The sequence below is a fragment of the Protopterus annectens genome, chromosome 7.part0, assembly GCF_019279795.1.
Source record: "Protopterus annectens isolate FY-2018-M chromosome 7.part0, PAN1.0, whole genome shotgun sequence".
NCBI classification, from domain to species: Eukaryota; Metazoa; Chordata; order Ceratodontiformes; family Protopteridae; genus Protopterus; species Protopterus annectens.
In genome coordinates, this window is record NC_056739.1 from 974,976,931 (window position 1) to 975,000,451 (window position 23,521).

The 23,521-nt window shown below is 41.3% G+C and overlaps 1 protein-coding gene across 2 annotated transcripts in view; it reads left to right on the plus strand.

Moving 5' to 3' along the window:
- Positions 1-23,521, plus strand: part of LOC122806815 (protein fem-1 homolog B-like) — a 263,391-nt gene that overhangs the window by 13,008 nt on the left and 226,862 nt on the right. For both annotated transcript variants that reach the window (XM_044077554.1, XM_044077555.1), the window contains exon 2: positions 6,793-7,067. In XM_044077554.1, coding sequence (XP_043933489.1) covers positions 6,793-7,067 — 275 coding nt within the window. The remainder of the gene's footprint in view (positions 1-6,792; positions 7,068-23,521) is intronic.

The following is a 23,521-nucleotide window of genomic DNA, read 5'->3' on the forward strand; positions in this document are numbered from 1 at the left end:
GTGCTTCACTGTCAGTCTGGGTACTGCTACTCACCTCTATCTTTGCAGTCACTCTGTCCAAGGGACCATCAGTACTCACAAGCAGCTGTGGCTCACATTCAGTCTCACTGCTACAGCATAGCTCACTCCCTGAAGTAACCACCTCACCATTCCTAGTTGCAAGCATGCAGTCTGTCTGGGTCTCCCCCAGGCTACCAGACTTACCTGCTTGTCTCCAAGCCTGACTGAGTGTAACTGCACAAGCACAGAGTACTGCACTATCAAAATCATTCCCTATCAGGACATCTTGCAGGTATATCCTCAAACACACCAACTTGCTGGCTTCCTTTTCCACCCTCCCAGTCCAGGTGAACCCTAGCCAAAGGTATTTGGAATGGGATCCCTCCTAAAGCCCTGACTGGAGTAGACTGTCCAGGCAAGTAGTGCTCCTCTGTAACCATTGCAGGCTTTACAATGGTTATATCAGAGGCTGTGTCTCTCTTGGCAATGGCCTCTTTGCCATTTACTACAATAGGATATAGCCTCTGGTGGTAGTTTGGTACCCTTGTTGTCCCAAGACAACCTACTATTGGCATTTTGTCTTTCCCACTTACTGGCTCCCTCACCTTTGGTTCCCCACCTTGCCTCCGTGGACACCTGTATGCCACATGGCCCCACTGGTTGCATTCAAAACATTTAACCCTAGCTCCTGGATGTGTACCTGGACTTGTGGCTTCCCCTGCTACTGGCAGATTCTGTTGGGGCAGTGTGTGCTGCCCACCATGGGTTCCTTGAGACCCATGAGCAGTACTGGGGGTCCCCTTCCTGTGCAGGGCTGCCCTGCTTGCCAGGTATAGGTCTCCCTTCTTCCCCAACTCATCTGAAGTAGCACACTGTCTATCAGTTAACCAGATCCTCATGTCCTCAGGCAAAGTGCTAAGGGCTTGTTTCCTCACTAAAAGGTCTACCAGCCCTTCAAAAGTGGTGACCTGACATCCACTCACCCACCTATTTAAATAAGTGCTCAATTCAGCAACATATTCACACACACTTTCATCTGCCTTGCATATATGCTCACAAAAATTTTTCCTAAATGTTTCAAGTGTTAGCTTAAACAGTTCTAAAAGACATTTTTTTACAGCAGTATAATAAAAACATGCAACATCAGGCATTTTAGATAATGCAGTTACAGCTTTACCGTGGTGTAAGGGGGTCAGTAACTGTACCCAGAGCCTTTGGTCAACTTCATACTGTTTACATACCCTCTCAAACATATGAATGAAACTATCAAAATTATCCCCCTCTTTAAACTGCGGAAGAAATTTATTGACCTTTTGTGCTTCTGGGGTCCAGTTACTTCCTTTCTATTACCTCCATGACTCTGGCGAAGAGTCAGCATCTTCTTCTCATGCTGCCTCTGCTTTTCTTTTTCTTCAGCTTCCAGATGTAACAGTTTCTCATTCTCCTCAGCCTGCAAACATCACAGTCTCTCATTTGCTTCTAATTCCACACACCTGGCCTCCAACTCAAGTCTCTTTGGCTCCAGATGGGTTTTTAAGTCCACTGCAGAAAGGTTGAGGGAATTATATCTCCACTGCCAATCTGATTGTCCTCCTGGTTGCTGTTTTCTGATGCAGCTGTAACCAAGGCTGCAATCAGGTCTGCCTTAGTCAGGTTTCCATGCATCAGTCTCCTAGCCTAGCACATCTGCACTAGCTGGGTCCTTGTCAGCTTTCCATACTTCTCTGCTGACATGCTGCCTGCTCACCCTGACTAAGTAAGCTAACAAAAGAAATAAAACAATTGTGATCTGAACTCTGAGTATTAACTGCATGGCTGGTTTAGAGTACAAAACACCTTCAAAGCTCACTGTACACAAGCTACAGGATTCACTCTACCCATACCACTACAAGTCAATTAGTATTTGCCAACTAATTAATATGTGATGTGGATATTCCACTGCTGCCAAACACAAATGTGAGATGGATATCCCAACCACTGAAACCAGTTAATATGTGATGCCTGTGCCCTGGCCCAGCAATCAAGAAGCCTCAATCCTCACCACTAACACCAGAGAGGGCATCTCATATATGAGGAAAGGATAACAAATATGCACAGTAAAGTGCAATTTCCCTTAAGAGCAAACAGAGATCACAGTCAGTCCAGGGCTTGTCGCTCCCTTGCTCCCCAGGTCCCCAATAAGACTCCCCACTGGCACAGCTATAGGGTCCAGGTTTCAGCCTAGTTGAGCAAGCTAAAATCTCCAGCACCCTCTCTGTCCAACCAGTGCTTCATGTCCCTGCCCAAGTAGCAGACACACACACTTTGAGATAAGTTTATACAACCACACAGACTCTCCTGGGGAAGGATGGCACAGGTTCTCCAGCTGTGCCCCGTTTACCCTGACTATATGGTAGTAATTACTGCCACCACCCAGCTAATATTATCAGCTACCCAAAGGCCCTTAAAAGGGTGTCCAATTATTACTGTACAATATTATTATCCAATTGGTAAGTGTGACTAATCAGTCAAGGCTTATTACAGTGGCTTTGTACAATCTTCTTCTTTTGGCTTTTCCTGGTTAGGGGTCGCCACAACAGATCACTGTCTGCTCATGATTGGCAGTGGAGTTTTATGGTGTCGAGTTGCCAGCCTGGTGCCCAACCTTCCACAGAAGGCACACACACACACACGCATTCAAGCCTAGGGCCAATTTAGAGTGTCCAATCCACCTACAGCATGTCCTTGGGCTGTGGGAGGAAACCAGAGCACCCGGAGGACACCCACGCAACTACAGGGAGGACATGCAGACTCCGCACAGAAGGCACCCCAGCCGAGGATTGAAACGGAGAACCTCTTGCTGTGAGGTGGCAATGCTAACTGCTGCACCACCGTGGCCACCCCAGAGTGGCTTTGTACAATAAACTCTATAAATATGCAATGTACTCTAGAGCTTAACTTATCTCTACACAAAATAGCCACAGTTAAAAGGTTTTAAAATATTTAACAATAAATAATTAAAACCACAAGACAATACTTTCTACTACACAGTCAGTGCTAGTCAAAAGTTCAGAGATCACACAGAAATACTTAAAATAAATCAGTAGTACAGTTCTGACATCACAGAAAAAACAGTCTAATATTTCTAGCTTCTAGCTATCTACAAGAAAACACACTTCTAAAATAACTTACTTACATAGAGCAACAGGCAGTGCTGTGAGTTGGATAGTCAGACAAAAATGCTTAATAATCTCTGGTTCTCACTGTTTAAATTGAAACTGCAGTTCTGCTAAAATATTACATCATCTTTTACAATTTCCTAGTTGTTCCCAGGCTAACAGAAACTGCATTTACATTCTTTTACACTTAGAGAAATAAAGGATATTCCACATGTAAATTCTGGTCATTAACTTTAGCCTTAAAACGATAGGCAGGAAGCCTTCATCTAGCCAGACTGGAGCTAACTTGTAAACATGAAAGGCAGTGATGAAATAATTTTAATTTCAAAGGACCAACAAGAAATGCTTGACTTAGCTTTCTTTACAGCAGATGGCAATGTTGCCACATTGTTTTAAGTTCAACATTTCACATTTACCAGTGATAGAACTATCTGCACAATTCTATCTGGCTAGGCTGGCAGCCTTCATCCATCTCTACCAGTCTTCACAGGGGGATAGGTAACTACTCAGACAGTAGAATGAGGAAATGTTCACATGACATAGAGGATCAAACAGGAGTGATTTTGAGCATGGATGTGAAGTATTACTTTGCAATGCAAGAAGTCAAGGTTAGAAGATAATGGAGCTGCAGGCAGTGATGTAGGAGGGGAGGATGAGCATTGATGCTATCACAGAAACGTGGGCAAATAATAAAATGGTGTGTGATGGGGAGTTGCTTGGATATAGGTTCTTCAAAATGACGGAGAAGGAAGGGATGGTGGTGGAGTAGCAATCTACTTAAAAGAAATGTAAAGTCAGTGAGGAGGAAAGCACAATCCCATGAAGGAGGCAAGATCAAAACCTATGGTGAGTGCCATGATGAATAAGGCAGAGAAACAGGGTGCTAATGCATTGTGCATCACTCTGAACCACAATAAGGATGGAGTATATCAGACTCTTAGAGAAATCAAAGGCGCGTGTTAGGAGGAAGTGGATTATAGTCAAAGCAGGTGTGAATATTCCAGAAGCAGCCTGGATGATACCAAACTCTAGGGCAGAGAAAGAGAGAGAGCAGAAGTCGAATAACATCTTGGGACATGAGGACTTTAGCCATCTAGTGATGACTTACAACATTCTGGATATGGTCCTAACCAATGTGGAAGGGATGAGGGATGTTCCGGTGAAGACAGCATTATCCAACTGTGATCATGCCACTATGTAATTCTGAGTGGGAGAAAATGTAAGAACACAAACACAATGTTGATGGTTGGGGATCTTAGGGAAGTGGGTAATAAAAAGAGGACAGAGTGTCACAGATGAATAAGAGAACTGCTGAGGAAATCAGCAAGGAGGGTATCTGAAACTACAGCCCCTCTGTATCCGCTCCCATTATTTAATTTTTTCACATAGGGTATCTTTATGACTAATTCATCTTTTCTGCCTAAAGTTGTTTTTCAAACTAATATTAATCATCCCATTGATCTACCAGTTTTTTTCTAATTATTCGATAGAGGCTGAACAAAACTCATTTTTTTGGATCCATCGTCAGCTCAGATATTATTTTGCACAGAACTAAACAAGAAAGAAAGATGATCAGTTATTTGTTTCCCTAGAAACAGGAAAGGAAAACCAGTTTCAGAAGACCAGTTCCAGATGGTTGTCTTCTACCATTTCTTTTGTATTCGCTGAGGTTAATTCGCTTAAACAAACCGAAACAACATTCAACCACAAGCTCGTCCACATCTAAGGTGAGAGAAGACAACTAACATGGAACGTTATGGTAGGTACATAACTTCTAAATTTTGTGGAATGAACAAGATATGGTAGTAGGTCAGGGATACAGTACTCAGGACTGCGGACTAGAGTTTGAGGAAATGGCCAGTGTAGCAACACAGAAAGGTGAGACTAACAGGGAAAAACTGTGGTGTATGAGTGGTGAAAGGGTGGGAATTGGAGGAACAGAAGAAAGAGCCAAGCAGAGGGCCAAGAATGGATATGAGAACACCAAAGGCAAAAGCTAAAAGGTGGTATATTGGGTCAAAGGGTGAAAAAGTTTCCTTGGGTATATGGCAGAAAACAGGAAGGGAAGGAGAGAGAACTAAGCAGGCCGAACAAAGATGGGTAGAGAATGCCATCTTAGGAATATGGTGGAGCAAAGCAGATGAAGCAATGCAGAGTCACAAGGCTAGAGAAGGGGGAGGTTCAGAGGAAACTGGATTCCATAAGAGAGGACAAAGCACAAGGACCAGGTCAGCTATATTTATGTATGTATTTATTTAGTTTGTTTGTTTGTATACATGGGTAGTACACTGATTGCAACAGACCATTGGCAGGCACAGCCCAGGTGAATAAATTCTCAATAAATAAATGAATAAATAAAATAAAAATAATTAAATGAAAAATAAATTCATAAATGTGGATTAATCACAGAAGGTACAGAATCCCATAGGCAACTGAAACAATATGTAAATACTATTAACAGAGTACAAAAACAAATGTGGATTAATTTTAGTATCTTCAAAGGGTACTGAGAATTCTGGCCAAAGTGCTAGCAGATCCCCTGACCAAGGTTTTCAGTTGCTCCCTGGCCACTGTAAAAGTAGCTGACATCTGAAAGACATTAACTATTGGGAGAATGAACAATTCATTGATCTGTAGACCTGTTAGCCTGACATCAGTGACATGGAAAGTTAGGGAGAGAATTGTAGGGGAGAGGTTGGCTACTTTCCTAAAGGACGGCAGTCTCCAGGGTAGTGTAGTGGAAACAAAGTCAAGTGTCCAAGAATTTACTCTATTGCATTCCCTAAAGGTATAAACCAGGACTGCTATTAGATACATTAGAAAATGGCAGCTGGGCTAGCTACACTGACTCAGTTTTATTTCTGCCGATTAGCTCATGCTAAATTATGCTGCATCCTTTTTTAGATTCCATCTATAACCCCCACACACACACACACACACACACACACACACACACATTTTGTTGCCATAATTTGTTTTTATAATCACAAATTTACTGGGCTAAAGAAAAGTGTGTTTACATTAATAATTAGTGTTTTTCCTGTTGGAGGCATTCACTCATCCGAGGAGTAAGATGGTTGTCCAGATAACCATGTGACGGTCTTTGTCTGAGAGACAACTGTGTCAACTCGTAAGTATGAGAACTGAGGCTGCGCTGCACAGGGGAAATTTCTCATTTTAAATGATGCAGCATGCTTTGCTCCACCTCCAACTCATGCACATAAAACAAGCACCCAAGAGATATGTGAGAATGCTGTTTTGCACTGCTTGCTTCCTGGAAACAGAAGTCCCACTCCTGTTATTTGTACTGGTAATTTAGATCCATGTTCCTTTTAAGTATGTAATACATGTATGTTCTATATAATATTGTATGAATGCTGGAAGTTAAAAATTAAAAGACCAAAACTAAAATTAACAGTCTATACTGACCTATTTTAATTACCATGAATGTATTATTTGTATAATGATAATGGGAATATTGCATATACATTAATAGTAAAGACATGCACTGGAAAAATAAACACTATTGTAGATGAATACATTATTCTTTAGCTTACTGACAGACTGTTCTTTTGTGAAATATGCACTGGTAGCATTAACTGAATTGTTCTGTTGCTACTTCTCTTTTCTTCAGAAACATTGTGGAAAAGATGGAATATTAATGGAAAACTTGACACATTTTGTGTATAAAGCAGCAAGAGAGGGCCATGTTTTGACATTAGCTGCAGTTTTTCTTTCTTACACAGAGAAAGAAATCCGATACTTAATTGAATTTGCAACTAATGAGAATGGAAAACGTTTTACGCCTCTTATTATTGCTGCCAGAAATGGCCATGATAAAGTGGTGCGTCTGCTTCTGGAACATGCCAAGTTTAAAGTGCGGCTGCAAGCATCTTTGAGTTTTGATGAGTAAGTACTTTCTATTATTGAAATCTTTTAGAAAATAATGCAAAATAATATTTAGCTCATACTGAAATACAGATCTGATGTTGTCAATTTTCATTCATTCCTCAGCCATTGGACTCAGATCCGATCCTTGGATCTGACTCATCCTTTACTATACCTCGTGGCCAACTGAAACTCTCGAGCTCCTCCCTACCCACAATGTACCAACCACTAACATACCTCAGATCTCATTTGCCGCTTTTCGTTTATAGACATGGTCAGCTTGCTCTCGAGCATTTATAGAGATAAGTGATATTTTTTGTTGTTTCTTAAGATTTTTTTTCCCTAAATCCTTAAATAGTGTATAACTGAGTAATCTTATTACCATTGCTGGTATTCTTTGTCAGTAAAGACTTTCTACCCTACTTTTATACACTTTGGTGCACTTGTTAATACCATTATGGTATCTCCTTTTTGTTCCTTCTATTTTTCTTCCTTACCCTAAAAAAAAAAAATGTCTTTATATATTATTAAATAGAGTTTCTCAGGTCCTCATTTCTTGACAGGGGTTACCCACCGTTTGTTTCAAAAGTATACTCAATGAGATTGGCCAAGAGAGAGAGACAGGTGTTCAGCACTATGCAGCTGACTCTGGGTTCATAGAGAGGACCATGAGTCTTTTGGCCAATTTAACTGTGGGCTTTCAACCTCCTCATTTTGAGATTGTAGCCATTTTTAACCAATTTTTATTTGTTTTTTATTTTTTTTTATGACAAGTACTGATTTTTATTTGAATTTATTTAAATATATTTAATGCATTTAAATGCAGGTTAATAGAATTAATATATCTTCAATTAAACCAGCAACCTATTTTCAAGCCTTACTATATATTATTTCTGTTATTGTTAGTGAGTAAACCCTCTTTGCAATATGTCTGAGAAGAGCTTTAAAAATTACAAGAAGTGCAGTCATAAGTTGCCTTGTACTGGCACCAATGACCTTTGCATTTATTATCTAGGCCCTGACCATATTAATGTTGGTTGTGATATATGCAACAGTTTTAACCCACTTGCTTTAGTGAACAGGTGAAACAAACTGATTCTGAAAGGATCATTAGCAACCTCTTTTTCAGAAGTCATATCTGGAGCTTAACCCTCCAAAACACCATCAGACACTCCTAAAAAAATCCCTGAAGAAATCGGGTTCCTGCACTTTCTCCACAGAGCCTCCTCTCAAGAAGCCATCTGGATCCAAGATATTTGCTACTCCTCTCAAGACTCTGTTGGATCAGAGTTCTTCAGCTCTGAAGATTCTTCCTAGGGTCCAATATTCTCCTTTGAGTGACCCTGTGCCTTTAAGACTCCCATCTCCTTTCCTTGAGAAACGGCAGTCAAAGTCTCCATCCATTGCTTCATTTCATTCCATTCCTCTAGCAGACTCACAGAAGCCGACATGAATAGAATAATGAGGAAGTTCCTCTTGGCACAAATACTCCTCTCCTGGCTCAGACCCCTTTGGGTCAGGAAATCTTAGCTAGATCTACCCCTCCAGGAATGGCTTCTTCTCCATTATGACATTTTGTTTCAGAGTCCTTGGATATGAGTCTGTGAAGACCACATGGGTCAAATCTGAGAGTGCTGGTGTCCTCGGATCTGAATGTTTCTCTGATTGCACTGGCTCCAACGAGTTCAAAGCTGAGTGGCTCTTGGAGCTATAGCATTCCTGTCAGATCTGAGGTGTTGGAGTTGATCCCAAAGTTTTCAGAGCCATCTCTGCCCCTCGGATCTTTAGCTCTGGACAGCTCAGCTCTGGTCTCTGCCTTGGGTGGGTTGTCTTTGGGGGGAAACGGAGACAGTGGGAGACAAGCATGGCTTCTCGGTTCCATTTGCTTCCTTCTCCCCAGGACAATCTGCTTTTGAGGTAGTGGAGAGAGTGTTCTCTGCTTCAGCAGGACAGAGGTGTCACTGTTCTTATATGCATTAAAAAGACATTGAGGATTGGGTGTTTGTTTAAGTAGTTTATTGTATACAAATACATCAGGATGAAAGGCAGGAACATTGAAAAACTATCTAACTGACTGACTACATACTTGCTTGCTCACACTGTGGCTGCTCACTCAAAATGGCACTGTTGCTTGCATATGCTCAGTACTTATATGCACTGCTGACTCACTGGAAAGCTTCTTAAAGGTATAGCAGAAACGGATATACATCCTCCCTCTTTATTGAGCTGTCTCATATAAACAATGACATTTCAATAGGCTTGCAATTATACAAACACTAATAAAGAAAAATAAGTCATGTCCAGGTTGCCATGTATCTGGAAGTAGGTTTCGAGATGTGATCTAATCTCGTGACATAATAGTTAGGACTGGGTTTAGCAACAGGGACAGTCACTGGGGTATGTTCTGCTTGAAGAGTCTTAGGGATTTTCTCAAGATTGCAAATTGCTGACAGAATGTCCTCTGGAACACGTAACACTGGACAACACTCTGAGAACTAGAGTCTTTGTCACAGGCAAGATGCTGTAACACTGTTTCAGACACTGGTAACAAATACTTCCGATTTCATCTGAATTCCATTCCTTGTGATTCCACAATATGTGATCTCAGCTCTTGACACAAACTTTTCACCTGATGCAATCAAAAGCTTTTCACGTCTGCATCCTCACTATCTCTCCTTTTTATAAAGAACTGAGTGGTTTACTGGTTTTATCATAGTAAGACATCTGGGACAAATGCTTTTGCAACAGTTGGGCTTTTACTGATTTGTTGTTCTTAGCACTTAGAACCAATAACTTACTGATGATTGGTAATGTGGTTCTGGTTTGTCTCGACATAAGTCTGTAGGCAACTGAACCAAAATGTTTATCATGAGGAATGTTTCCAAGATTTAACAAGCTGAGAAAAACATTGGCATTGTCACGTCTGGATTTCTCTAACAGCTGTTTTGCACTTTGAACTGCACGTTCAGCCAAACCGTTTGACTGAGGGTGTTCAGAACTACTCGTAATAAGAAACAAAGTCCCACTCTTCTGCTAATTTCTTGAACTGCTGACTTGTAAACTGTGCACCATTGCCAGAAATAATTCTGTGCAGACTACCATGGACAGAAACATGTCGATTCAACTTAGTAAAGACTTTACTGGAAGTTAGGTTGGGAAGGAACCCAATGGGAAGTAGGTTAGTCTCAAACCAATTTGAATAAGATTCTACGAGCACCAAATAATGTTGACCATTTCACTCAAAGATATCTGTGGCTACTGTCAACCAAGGTAGTTCTGGAATCTGGCTTAACTGAAGTGGTTCTTTTTGTTGATGCGGCTTTGTACTATTACATACTGAACAAGATGAAAGTACTTTCTCGATATCTCTTGACATAGAAGGCCAAAATACTAGACCTCTCGCCTTTCTTTTGGTAGATTCAGTTCCTGGGTGGCCACGATGCAAGATCTTAATATACTGTTGTTGCAGGGACTTTGAAACAATCACTTTAGGACCTTTCATGATGATACCATTGTTTGACAAAATCTCATATCTGTATGGAAAATATTGTTGCACTTCTACTGGTAAACAAGATTGGTTTGAAGGATGTCCTCAACTGATAAAGAGGTTTAGTTTCTGGAGAATTGGATCTGAAGCTGTGTGAGTTCTGAGCTCATCAAGATGTGTGGAAGAAAAATTTCTCACTTCCATGACCTCAAAGTCAAGTTGCTTATTGTTATGCTGTTCTGTTTTTTTTCTGGGTGATCTGGATAAGGTATCAGCAAGGTAAAGAAGTTTGCCTTTTGTGTAAACAAGATTGAAATTGTACTTCTGCAATTTGAGCATTGTACGTTGCAGTCTAGCTGGAGCTGTATACATAGGATTTCTCAAAATAGTAACTAAAGGTTGGTGATCAGTTTCAATCTGGATAGGTCAACCATAAGTGTAATAGTGGAACTTCGAACATGCAAACACAATTGCCAAAAGCTCTTTCTCAGTCTGGGCATATTGCATCTCGGTCTGGGTAAAAGTTTTCAAAGCATAGGCTACTGGTCTGCCCTCTTGAAGAATGACTGCACCTAGAACAAACTTAGAAGCATCATAGGGTCATAGGATGATACTAGGGTGTTGGCCTGGAGGCCCTTATAAGCCTAGCCAATAATTTCACCCATGTTCCCACAAAGTCAGTACCTGTCCAGCAGGGACACAGGTGGCATCCCAGGGAGATATTTTCTGTTTCTCATCTAGTCGTCCAGGTTCCTCTTAAAGAGGGCTAGTGAGGTACTCTGCTTGACATGGAGAGGAAGTCTATTCCACAGATAGGGGAGTTGTTGGGACACAAATCTATCCCGCCAACAAGTTCTGTTAATATCACAGACCAGGTTGAGACCTTGCATGCAGGCTGCATGAGTGGAGTTTGAGTTAAGGATATGCAGCAACTGCATTAAAGCTGAGTCTGAGACAGCCTTTTATGCCAGACACAGGTCACCTCTGAGCAGTCTGTATGAGACTGAGTAGAAGGACAGGGCTTTTAGCCTATCTGTATAGGATAGGTGTTTGAGACTCTGGATTTTCCTGGTCAGGAACCTCTGTGGTCTCTCCAACTGCTGCGTGTATTTGGCAAGGTAACCATGTGGGTTCTGTCCTTGAGCCAATTTGCAATCCATCTAGTGACATAGGGGTTTATACTTAAGCTGGTGAGCTTAATGGAGAGGAAGTCTATTCCACAGATAGCCTGCATGCAAGGTCTCAACCTGGTCTGTGATATTAACAGAACTTGTTGGTGGGATAGATTTGTGTCCCAACGACTCCCCTATCTGTGGAAGAGACTTCCTCTCCATTAAGCTCACCAGCTTAAATATAAACCCATATGTCACTAGATGGATTGCAAATTGGCTCAAGGACAGAACCCACATGGTTAGAATTGCTGGAGCCATGTCAGACTCCAAACCAGTTACAAGTGGTGTCCCACAAGGCTCAGTCCTGGGACCTCTCTTGTTCGGTATATATTTCTCGGAGGTACAGGCCAACATGGAGGACTGTGGCTGACCAAGTTCGCAGATGACTGCAAACTGGGTGCCATAATCGACTCTCCAGCCGACACAAGCATCCTCCAAAAGGGCCTCATAGAAACAGACAACTGGTGCCAGAGCCATGGCCTCAAGCTAAATGCCGAAAAGTGTATAGTCATCCCCTTTGGCAAAAACAAAGTGCCCACAAATTACCACATAGGTGGTAATCCATTAAGTACAGAAGAAGTAATTAGGGACCTGGGGACCCAAATTGATAGCAATCTCTCATTTGACAACCACGTGGCCAAAGTGGTTAGAAAAACATTTTATATAGCCCACCTAATCATGAAGGGATTCACATCTAGATCAGGGGACGTCATCGTGCCTCTTTACTCATCCCTCATCAGGCCCATAATTGAATACAATGCCCCTTTTGGGATGTACCTTACCAGACACCTGCAGCAACTGGAAAGACCCCAAAAGTACCTCACCAAGAGGATCAAAGGGCTCAAACAGATGCCATATGCTGCCCGGTTAAAGAAACTCCAGCTCTACTCAGTGGCATACCGCCAGTTCAGAGGCGATCTGTGCCTGACGTATAAAGCCATGTCCAACCTGGAATTAATGGACATGCTGCACCTCAGAAAATCCAAATCCCATCGAGCTACACACCCGAGAGACTTGAACCTCAGCATTGAAATAAATAGGACATGCTGGAGGGACAGATTCATAACCCAGAGGCTCCCTTCACTCTGGAATAAAATCCCAGTCCAGGTTAGGCAGAGTCCCTCATTGACTCTCTTCAAGAGGAATCTTGATGAGTGGATGGGAGATCGTAGGTTTACCCCAGGTATCACTTCTGTGTCACTGTTAGACAGAGGCACAGTATACTAACCTCGAAAAAGGGCATAGGAAAATAAATTTAAAATGGGTGGCGAAAGCCAAACACATTCTGGCTAGGTTTATAAATGCCCTAGGGCAGATAGCCTAGTATGAACCTATGAACCTATGAACCTATAAGGTACATGCCAAAGGCGGCATTGTACTTGATAATGGGTCTGATAAGGGAGGAGTACAGGGATGTTATGACCTCCTTGTTCCTGGATGAAATACCCTTACTTATGAGGTGGGCAATGTAGAAAGCCTTCCATACAATGGAGACAACATGGTGGTCAAAAGTCAGGTTGCTATCACCCTGGGTGCCCAAGTCCCTCACGACTGATTGCATGCTTAGTACATTGTTATTAATGTGATAATTAATAGTGACACCATTTTCCCCAAAGGGGATAATGATGCATTTCTTGGCATTCAGTCTGAGGCCATGCTTCTGGCACCAGTCATTAGTTTGGTTAAGGCCCTCTTGGAGGATGTTCACATCACTAGGGGAATTTATGACAGTGCCCAGATTGCAGTTATCTGCAAAATTGGTCAGCCACAGACCACTGGTTTTGGCTTGTACCTCAGAAAAGTATATTCCAAAGAGTAGAGGCCCCAAGACTGATTCTTGGGGTACGCAGCTTTGTTACTGGTCTAATGCTAGAGGTGGCGTCCCCTATTTTGACTGAGTAGGTTCCATCAGTGAGCCAGTTAGCTACCCATCTGGTAACATATGGATTGATGCCTAGCTGGGAGAGTTTATCTGTTATGCCTGAGTGGGAAATAGTGTTTAAGGCTTTGGCTAGGTCAAGGTAGGTTGTGTGCACTGTCTTGCCCTCATCCATGGCTTTGGTGACTGTTTCGAAGAAGGCAACCAAGTTTAATAGGCATGAGATCCCTTTGACAAAATCAAACTGTGTGGGATCAAGTGTTTGGAGGTTGCCAATGTCCTTGTATATAAGGTCCATGATAATGCATTCCATGGCCTTGCAGATCAGGCTAGTTAGGCTGATGGGCCTATAATTGTCTGGGTCAGTGGACGCTCCACCTTTGTGCAAAGGGATGACAGTGGCTGTCCTCCATTCTGCTGGGATGAAGCAGGTGCACAGGCTTTGGTTGAATAGGGTGACTAGTGGTTCTGAGAGCTCTTGTCTGAGTTCATGTAGGACACAGCCAGGGATGTTGTTGGGTCCCATGGAGGCTGTATTTTTTGCCTTTAAGAGGGCATTAATAACCTGCTACCTGGTGATGAGGGCAGGGGAGCAGGTGCTGGAGATGTCCTGGTTTACTGATTGGCAGGACAGGGGGTGAAGTTTTCACACTGAACTTGTCTGCCAGCAGGTTGGCTATATCTATGGTGTTTTTGTGTGTGGTATTCTTGACCACCAATTCAGATCAGATTTGGGAGTTACATTTGAGATTGTGGATGTATGCGAAGAAGGCCTTGTGATTGTCCTTAGTGGATGTTGCCAATTTGGACTTGAATTTAGCCTTAGCGAACTAAACCAGTGACATTATTTGCTTGTTCAGACAAGGAAGAGATTGCTTCCAACTTGGCACCTGCTCCTTCTTGGTCCTGGACAGCAATTTTTTTTTCCTTTTATTATAGAGTCTGTTTATTGCTGCTGTCCACCAGACAAGTTTACTCTTCCTTGAGGAAGATCATTTGGTCCTGTCAGGTGTTGCTGAGTCCATGCAACTATATAGGTGCTCATATAGTTTTTTGGTGTAGGTTTGGACATTGGTGCTTGTTCCATCTGAAGGGATGGTGGCTGTAAAGCTGCTTATACCTGCTCTCAGGAGGTTGTAGTCAGCTTTGGAAAAGTATTTTTGTTCGACCCTGACAAGGGGGGTGTCAGGGGAGATTGTGACTTCAAAAGTGATTGCTTTATGGTTGGATCTTACCAGGGCAGATGACACTGTAGGGGTGCAACAGTGGCTACTTATGTTGGTTAATACCATGTCCAGGATATTTTCATCTCTTGTGCGGATGTCGACCAGCTGATCCAATGCATTGTCATTGACTAAGTCAAGGAATCTCTGGGCATTCGTGTTTGAGCTGGAATAGGTCTTTCAGTCTATGGTTGTGTATTTAAAGTCACCTAGGATCAGGGTAGAGTTGAATCTTGATGAATTCATGGTTGGGGGTCTATAGCTAGCTATGATTTGAATAGGTGTTTTGTCAACAGTTAACTGCACCTGGAGTGTCTCCTGTGCGTCATACTGTCTGACCAGCCTGGATGTGTGTATGTCTTTGATAAATATTGAAACTCCACCTCCTTTGGCTTTGTAGCCCTCTGTTTGGTGTCAGAAAGTATGGTAGGACAAGTAACCTGGTACGGCTGGGGTGCTGTCTGCAGCTTTGAACCAGGTTTCAGTGGCTGCACAAATGTCAGAATCTTCCAGGGTGAGGAATGCTTGCAGTGAGTGTAGTTTCATGTTAAGACTCCTAGTGTTTAGCAGCATGACTTTTATAGGCACTATGGGGGAGGCAAGAGCTTTTGCCAGACGCCTGAAGCCCAGGGGAGACAGATTAAGGCCATCTCTGGCAAAGCATCATGGTCTGTCAGTCATGTCCTCCCAGGCTGTCAGGTACTGGATCCCCTTGGAATGACACCAGAAACTAAGCCAATTGTTAAAGTCAATAATTTTCTGTTTGTACTGAGGCATCATTGTAGGTGATAGTAGGATGCTGCTTAAGGCTAGGGACATACCTGCTTGGAGCACATATTCAGCAAGCTCAATCATGTCTCTCTTTATATAGTCTAGAGAGGTACATCTCAAGTCATTCACACCAATATAGACTATGACAGAGTCATAACAGTACTTGTTGAGAGACTTGAATAAGTGAGTGATATGGTGGATTCTAGCACCTGACAAGCAACTTACTGTGACTTTCTCCTTGTCTAGCCTGGTGAGGGGCACATCTGTGTGTCTCATGATAGAGTCTCCTATGACTAGTATGTTGGGTTTGTGGCTGGGCCTTAGAAGCTGTGAGACACAGGCATGTGTACTATGTGTGGTGCTTGGTGCAGTGGGTTGTGATGTGCGTGTGTGCTTTTGCCTTGGAGTTCTCTTTTGTTTAGGTATGTTTTTATTGAGAACCTCCACATATGTAGGAATGTAGTGTACAGGTGTGGGTGGTGTTACAGGTGTGGTGTTTGTGCAGACAACCTTCTCAGTGCCAGATGTACTGCCTTGTGATTGAGAGAGCAAGGATTCTGCATTCTTAATGTAATTGCATCTCTCACATATTGTGTTTATAGGTGGAAAAAGAAGAGGGTTGTCCGTGTACATGAGGCAGTTATTACAGTGTCTCAGGATGTCCATATCAACAAGACTAGCAGGATAAACAGGAAATTGCCCGTCCATGGTTGTCAGAATCTGTGGAAGAGAGGTAAAGGATGGTAGAGTGGGTACTATCAGAATAGAGTACCTATAGGTGTGAGTAGGGCTGGATAATATCACAGTAGTTGCAAGGGAGGGTGTCAGTTAAACAGGATTGCTGGTAAGGGAAAAAATGCAACTGAAATACCTCACAATGGGTTAAAACAGCACAGCGGCAGTGTGGAATAGGCAAACAAGTGCAACACCCTGCAAATATAGGGTTTAAATACCAGAAAAGATGGAAGAACCTAGAATCTCAAATTACTACCCAATCCTGCTAGCCCCTGCTCTTTCAACCAATCACTCATGCTAGAGAAGTTCAGGAAACCTTGTTACTCTCACTGTCAGTGAAGACAAGTCACTACTAGTAGAAGATGGCTGCCAGAAACACAGGAAACTCAACAAGCAAAACAACCCGGCCTGGATAACAGCAGGCCTCTATCCAGACTATACTAACTGACTAGAACACAGAAACCTACAAAAAATGCACAGAAAAACACAGATAGAGCACTCACAAACAGAAAATACAACTCTCAGCATGAAAAAGCAGTTTACAGTTAAGTAATTCACCAAAAATGCAGTTACAGTAATGAAACACTATCTAGCAATGAAAATACAGTTAAAACAGTATAAAACAGTACAAAAATGCAGTGAAACCATAAAAACAGAAAAGAGTAACTGCTTTGTGAACACCATAGTAGCTGAGAGTTGGTGGGTTAGCAATTTTCTGCTGTTGCAGGGCATCAAATACTCTTTGACGCTGTTCTGACCATGACCAAATTACATCCTTGTGTGTCAGCTCTCTGAGCGATTCTGAAAGTTGGCTTAAGTCTAGAATGAACTTGCCTAGATAGTTGACCATACCAAGAAGTTGTTGTAGGGCTTGACATTGTCTAGAGCTGGGATCTCGATAATTGCTGTTTGCTTTGAAGGATCTGGTCATAAGCCAGAGCTGGTAAACAAGTGACCAACATAAGTAACTTCTCATAGCCTAAACTTGCATTTCTGAGGATTTAGCTTAAGATTCGCATGCTCTTTCCAGAACTTTCCTGAGGTTTCCGTCATTTTCAACTTCACCATTGCCTTCTACTAGAATATCATCTATTATAATAGCACATGGATAGCCAGAAAAAAAATTGCTCCATCATATGCCAGAAGACTTCACTGGCAGAATTTATTCCAAATGGCATTCTCAGAAATCTGTATCTTCCTAATGGCATACCAAATGTGGTTAACAATTAAAATTTTTGGTCAAGTAAAATTTGCCATAATGAACTCTCTGCATCTAAAATAGAAAAAAAAACAGTGGCATTTGGCATGAGGGCAGCAACCTCTTTGTGCACATTGGATGATGAGGCCATTTCAATGCTTTGTTCAGATCTGTTGGATCAATACATATTCTTATATTGTCTGAGCTTTTCTTATGAGGTACTACCATGGACGGTACGCATTCAGTAAGTTCTTCTGCTGCACAAATTACTCCTAGCTGCACCATTTTGTCTAACTCTGCTTTGACTCTGTTCTGCATAGCTACTGGAACTTTCAGTGGTGGCCTGATAATTGGGCTGACCTCTGGGTCTAACTTCATGGAGTACACAACTTGTAGTTTGCGTAGTTTGTCTCCAAAAATATCAGCATACTCAGAAAAAATAGTTTGGGTAAAATTTGAGCTGTTGTCATGCAAGCTTGCATGGTAAACTTCTTTATTAAGTGAAAGCAGTCCCAGTTTCAAAATGTCTCTGAGGCCTAATAATGACTGCACTTGTCTCTTGACTATGAAAAATTGCAAGTCATAGCTGTTCCCAGCAGAGTAAAATGAAAGCACTACTGAGCCCTCGGTTTGAATGTCTTCACCAACATAAGCAGCAAGCTTTGCACACTTTGCCAAATGTAGATGTTCTGCAGCATTTACTCTAGCAAATGTTTCTGCTGACATAATATTGCACTTTGAGCCAGTATCTAATTTCAGCTCTTCGGGACTCCCATTAATCCAAACAGTACAAAAGATCTCACTCTTTGCCCACAAATCTACTGCATTAACTGTTTTACCAAGCACAGACACATCATCAACATAAAAAGTAGGGTTGCAGCTTTCTAATTGATCAACTTGCTTCACGGAATGCCCTATTTTGATAAAATAATCTGCCTTAGTTGATTTAAAGACCTTTTGAAATGATTCCACTTATTGCAATAATGACATTGCTGTTGAAAAGCTAAGGACTTTTCTATTTTGGAATCATGATTTACACCACAGTTATGACAGTTGACTATGAAGCTGGGTGGGGGCACATGTTTTGACTTTGCTAGCTCACGTTTATGCTTCACAGAGCATGTCCGCTTCACAGAGCATGCTCTAGAATTTGCTGGAAAGACTCGAGGTTTCCCAGAGACTGTTACAGGACCTGCAGTACCTGCCATGTGTTTGGGTCTGTTTTTTTTAACCATGTTCTGCATACTATCAACATGAGCTTTGTCAGTATGCCTTCTGCAGCTATTCTTATTTGTAAACATATTTGTCTGCTTTTCTCTAAGCTCATATATCTGAAAAATCTCAATGGCCTTTTTCAAAGTTAAATCACAATCTCAAAGCAAAATCTTTCTCACTGTGTCATTATTAATACCACACACGACTGTCCTTTATCAACTCATCTCTCAGATCACCACATCTGCACGTTTTAGCCTTATTTCTCAAGTCAGTTATATATGTTGCAAAAGTTTCACCAGGCTTTTGATCTCTTGTATAAAACAAGTGCCTTTCCATTATAATATTCATTTGTGGATTACACATTTCCCTAAATATACATTTTAAGCACTCTGGGTCTTCCTTTGTTTCAGCCAGTACAACTATATGGCGGTCTTGCCCCTCCCCTGCAAACACAGCAGGTGCACACACAAATGAACACTTTCTTTCAGTGGCCCCTGAACCAACTAAATTATGCAGAATAAATGCCTTTGTATGTGCGACTTTGTCAGAAAAAGCACCCTGTATGAAAATATTGTATTCTTGCTTGAACAGTCTCCAATTTTCTGCAATATTGTTATCAAACACAAGTGGTGCGGGTCTGCAAAATCCTTATGCTATGCCCAGAGATTATAGTAATAGTAATTATGTATGAACATTTACACACACCAGGTACTTGTAATAATAATCAAATGCACAATAAACTCTTTGAATGAAATACTGTACCCTGCAAAATATGTCTTGAAATAACTGTACTTTGCAAAATATTCTTTGAAAAACCTTTACTTTGTGAAATAACTATACTGTAATACTGCACACACTTACAGACACCGCACACTTTGGATACTTTGAATAACTTTTAGTTAATATAAAAAAGTAGTACATAGCAAAAAAGTATGGTCATTTTCCCTTTTTTGTACATTTTATGCGATTCAGATATTGTTTCAACCATTTTCGTAATTATTTTAAATATTTTTATCAATATGTCGTAGTTTCGGACACTTTGTTTAATAAAAAATTCATTTTGAGCATTCTGAGTGCTTTGTTTTATAGTTATAGAAAGAGAAATAATTTAAGCAAGTTTTAGTACCTGGAATTTGTTTCTGACCTGTTTTGCGAGTTGTTTGAGCAGTAAAGATGATCCATTCTTCCACTCTTGTATAGTCCTCCAACTTTAATAGGTTGCCTCATGGCTGTATCTGGATCCCATTCTGACACCATGTTATGTGCATTAAGAAGATGTTGAGGTTTGGGTGTTCTTTTAAGTAGTTTATTGTATACAAATATGTTAGGATGAAAGGCAGGAACATTGAACTTAAACTGTCTATTTGACTGACTACATACTCGCATGGTCATACTTTGGCTGCTCACTCAAAATGGCACTGTTGCTTGCAAGTGCTCAGTACTTATATGCACTGCTGACTCACTGGAAAGCTTCTTAAAGGTATATCACACACACTGATCTACAAGAGGGACTCTTCCCCTCCGTGGACCTAACTTCTACATCCCATGTGCGTTTGCTCCAAGAGCCTCAACATTCAATTCCACAGAAACAGCCAGTCCATACCCTCCAGGCCACCCAGCAGGGTATTACCCTCTCTTTTGATACTTCCTCAAAGCAACCCACTGAGGAAGTACCCCAGAGGAAAAAGTGCAGAAAGAGGTCCTTGGATTTCCCATCAGCGATCTATCATGGATTGACACAGATTTTGATGATGGTGAAGGATCCTCCAGATCACCACCTGAAGATGTCTCCTTTGAAGACATTCTGTAGACCCTCAAGCAACCGAGTGGTTGGTCCTCACAAAATCCTTCCCTGGAGGAATCAGTGTTTGTGGGGGGTGTTTTAGATATGACCATCTACCTCCTGGGTGACTCTGCCCACTGATGAGTTCATTGATTTGATCTCTCAGTGGGTGTGGAAGAAATTTGATGTGGTCAAACCCATTCCCAAGAGACCAGACCAAATTCTGGCGCCTCCAAAGGGAAGGAAACACTGGAGCAAGCAATTGCCTGTAGATACCATAGTCATGGTGGTGACCATGAAGACAGAATTTGCAGAACAAAGTTCCACTGTCCATCGCCTTAATAAAGAGTCCAGGGCTTTGGACAGGTTCAGGAAGCATGTCTATACTTTAGTGACCTTTGCTCTTAAGTCAGTGAATTACCTGGCACATTTTACAAGGTTACAAAGAAATTTGATTAAGGAGTTGTCATATACTTTTTTTTCTGGGTCCACTACTGCGGAAGCTTAAGCTATGGTAGTGTCACAGTTGGCAACCCTTCAATCCATCTCAAACTCATCCAGGAAGCTTATCTCTCATGCAGCTGATGGTACTTCAGGGGCAGTGGGTTCGGGCATCTCAATAAAGAGACATGCCTGGACATGCTTCTGTGAATTTGCAGAACCTTCAAGCCTTCTTTTGTCAATGCTCCTTTTGACAGATCTACCCTATTTGGCCCGAAGGTGAGGGATACACTCTCCAGGTGAAAGAAAGATGAAAAGACTCTCTCTGCTGTAGGAGTATGTTTTCTGACCCCCCCCCCCAAGACCTTTTCTAGGAACCAGCATGAGGCACAAAAGAAGTAGTTCAAGAAATGCCATGGTCCTTTCCAAGATGCACGTAGAGATGGCTCCTCCAATCTATGCTCTTATCTGCTGTCCATCATATACATTTGTCTTCCATAAAGATTCCACTACAAAAATCTACAAGAGCAAGTGGAAAAGGTTTGTTTGTTGGGTGCATCAAAAAAGTATCAATCCCTTTTCAGCCTCTACACAAAGTGTGCTAGAATTTTTGCCAGAAATTGTTAATGAAGGAGCTAACTCCTCTGCCATTAAAGTTCAATTAGCAGCAATCTCTAACTTTCATATAGAAGTTGACAGTTCTTCCTTAGCTTCTGCAAATATGTGCAAGGCCTTTCTAAGAGGTACTATTTTTCTTAGACCACCATATAAAGATCCTACTCCTCCATGAGATTTGAACCTTGTTCCGCAGGTCTCAGTCCATTTCCTCTTTGAACCAGTGGAAAATGTGATCTAAATTTTTTGACTTGGAAGATCTTATTTCTGGTGGCTATTACTTCTGCCAGGAGAATTTCAGAACTCCATGTATTGTCCTCTAAACCTCCTCACTTGTTTTTCCATAAGAACAGGGTGACATTAAGAACCAACGCTTCCTTCTTTCCAAAGGTGGTGTTAGAATTCAGTATCAATCAATCTATTAACTTGCCCGTTATCTTCACCAAATTCAAAAACAAAGGTGAATACATGTTGCATTTACTAGACATTCATAGACAGCTGTGTTTCTACTTACACAGAACAAAAGACATTATAAAATCTGACCACTTATTTATATCCTTTGCAGGTAACAAATTGGACAAGTCTGTAACAAAAGTGACACTGGCAAGATGGATTAAAAGCTCACTCTACAAGATCTATGGCAACTTTGTCAGTGTTTTTATCTGACTGTTCCATGCATGACATTTGTGTAGCTGCTACTTGGGATAATCCTCATACTTTTATTACGCACTACAAATTAGATCTGGTCTCAAGGGGAAGAGCATCCATTTGTTCAGCTGTACTCAGAAATATCCTTCCTTAAGAGTCCACCCGGGTTATAAGGTCGCCAGGACTCTGTCCCAATGGTTGAGTAATGAATAAAAATTGACATCAGATAAAGAAGTTATATACTTACCATAACATTCCATCTATGTTGTCCATTTTCATTATTCCTCAACTTCCCACCTGCCAACCCCCAACCTTTATCATCATGGACTTCTGGAAGCATGACATGCTATTAAGACACCACTCTGTCTTGTATGGAGCTCCAGATACTGGTTTTCCTTTGTTAGGAATTTTACACAAATAGTGGATGTTTATGTCATCTAGCAAACAAGATCTGTGGTATGCTAGGGGTTGGTGCATTGTGGGTAGGGAGGAGCTCGAGATTTTCAATAAGCCATAAGCTATAGTAACAGCTGAGTTGGATCTGCTTCAGAGCATGAGAATGAAAATAGATTCATTTTGGTAGAAACTACTAGTAAGAGAAACTGAAAAAAATACTATTAGCAGGCACGTCTGTTTGTTATGCGGGAAGAAAGATAATGTCCACAAACATATATGTACGCAGACAGACACATGTGTGCGTGCACACACACACACACACACACACACACACACACACACACACACACACACACACAAGCACACACACACACACACTCACATACACATATACAAGCAAAATATGCAAGTATGTATGTATGTGATATATGCACATACATGCCGTGTATTTGCACAGTGTGTGTATATATATATATATATATATATATATATATATATATATATATATATATACATTGCATTTTTATCTGTCTTATCTATATATATATATCTATATCTATCTATATATATATATATATATATATATATATATATATATGTATGCATATGTGTATTTACTTACAAATGTATATAAATATCAAATGCTTATATTTATAAAGTGAAAATTATATAGGGTCTGTATCAAAACATAGAAATTCACTAAATATAGCAACCCAAATCATGGAATACCTCAAAACAACTAAAAAAAATTAAAATAGTGTTTGTTTGGGGGGTAGCCCCCCTCCTGCACCCCATATTCCCTGATAATTATGTATACTTACTCCAGGATTGCACAACAATGGGGTATAAGTCAAAACTTCTTACCCCACTGTTAACAAACTAATAGCAGGCAACCCACCTTGCACCCAAATC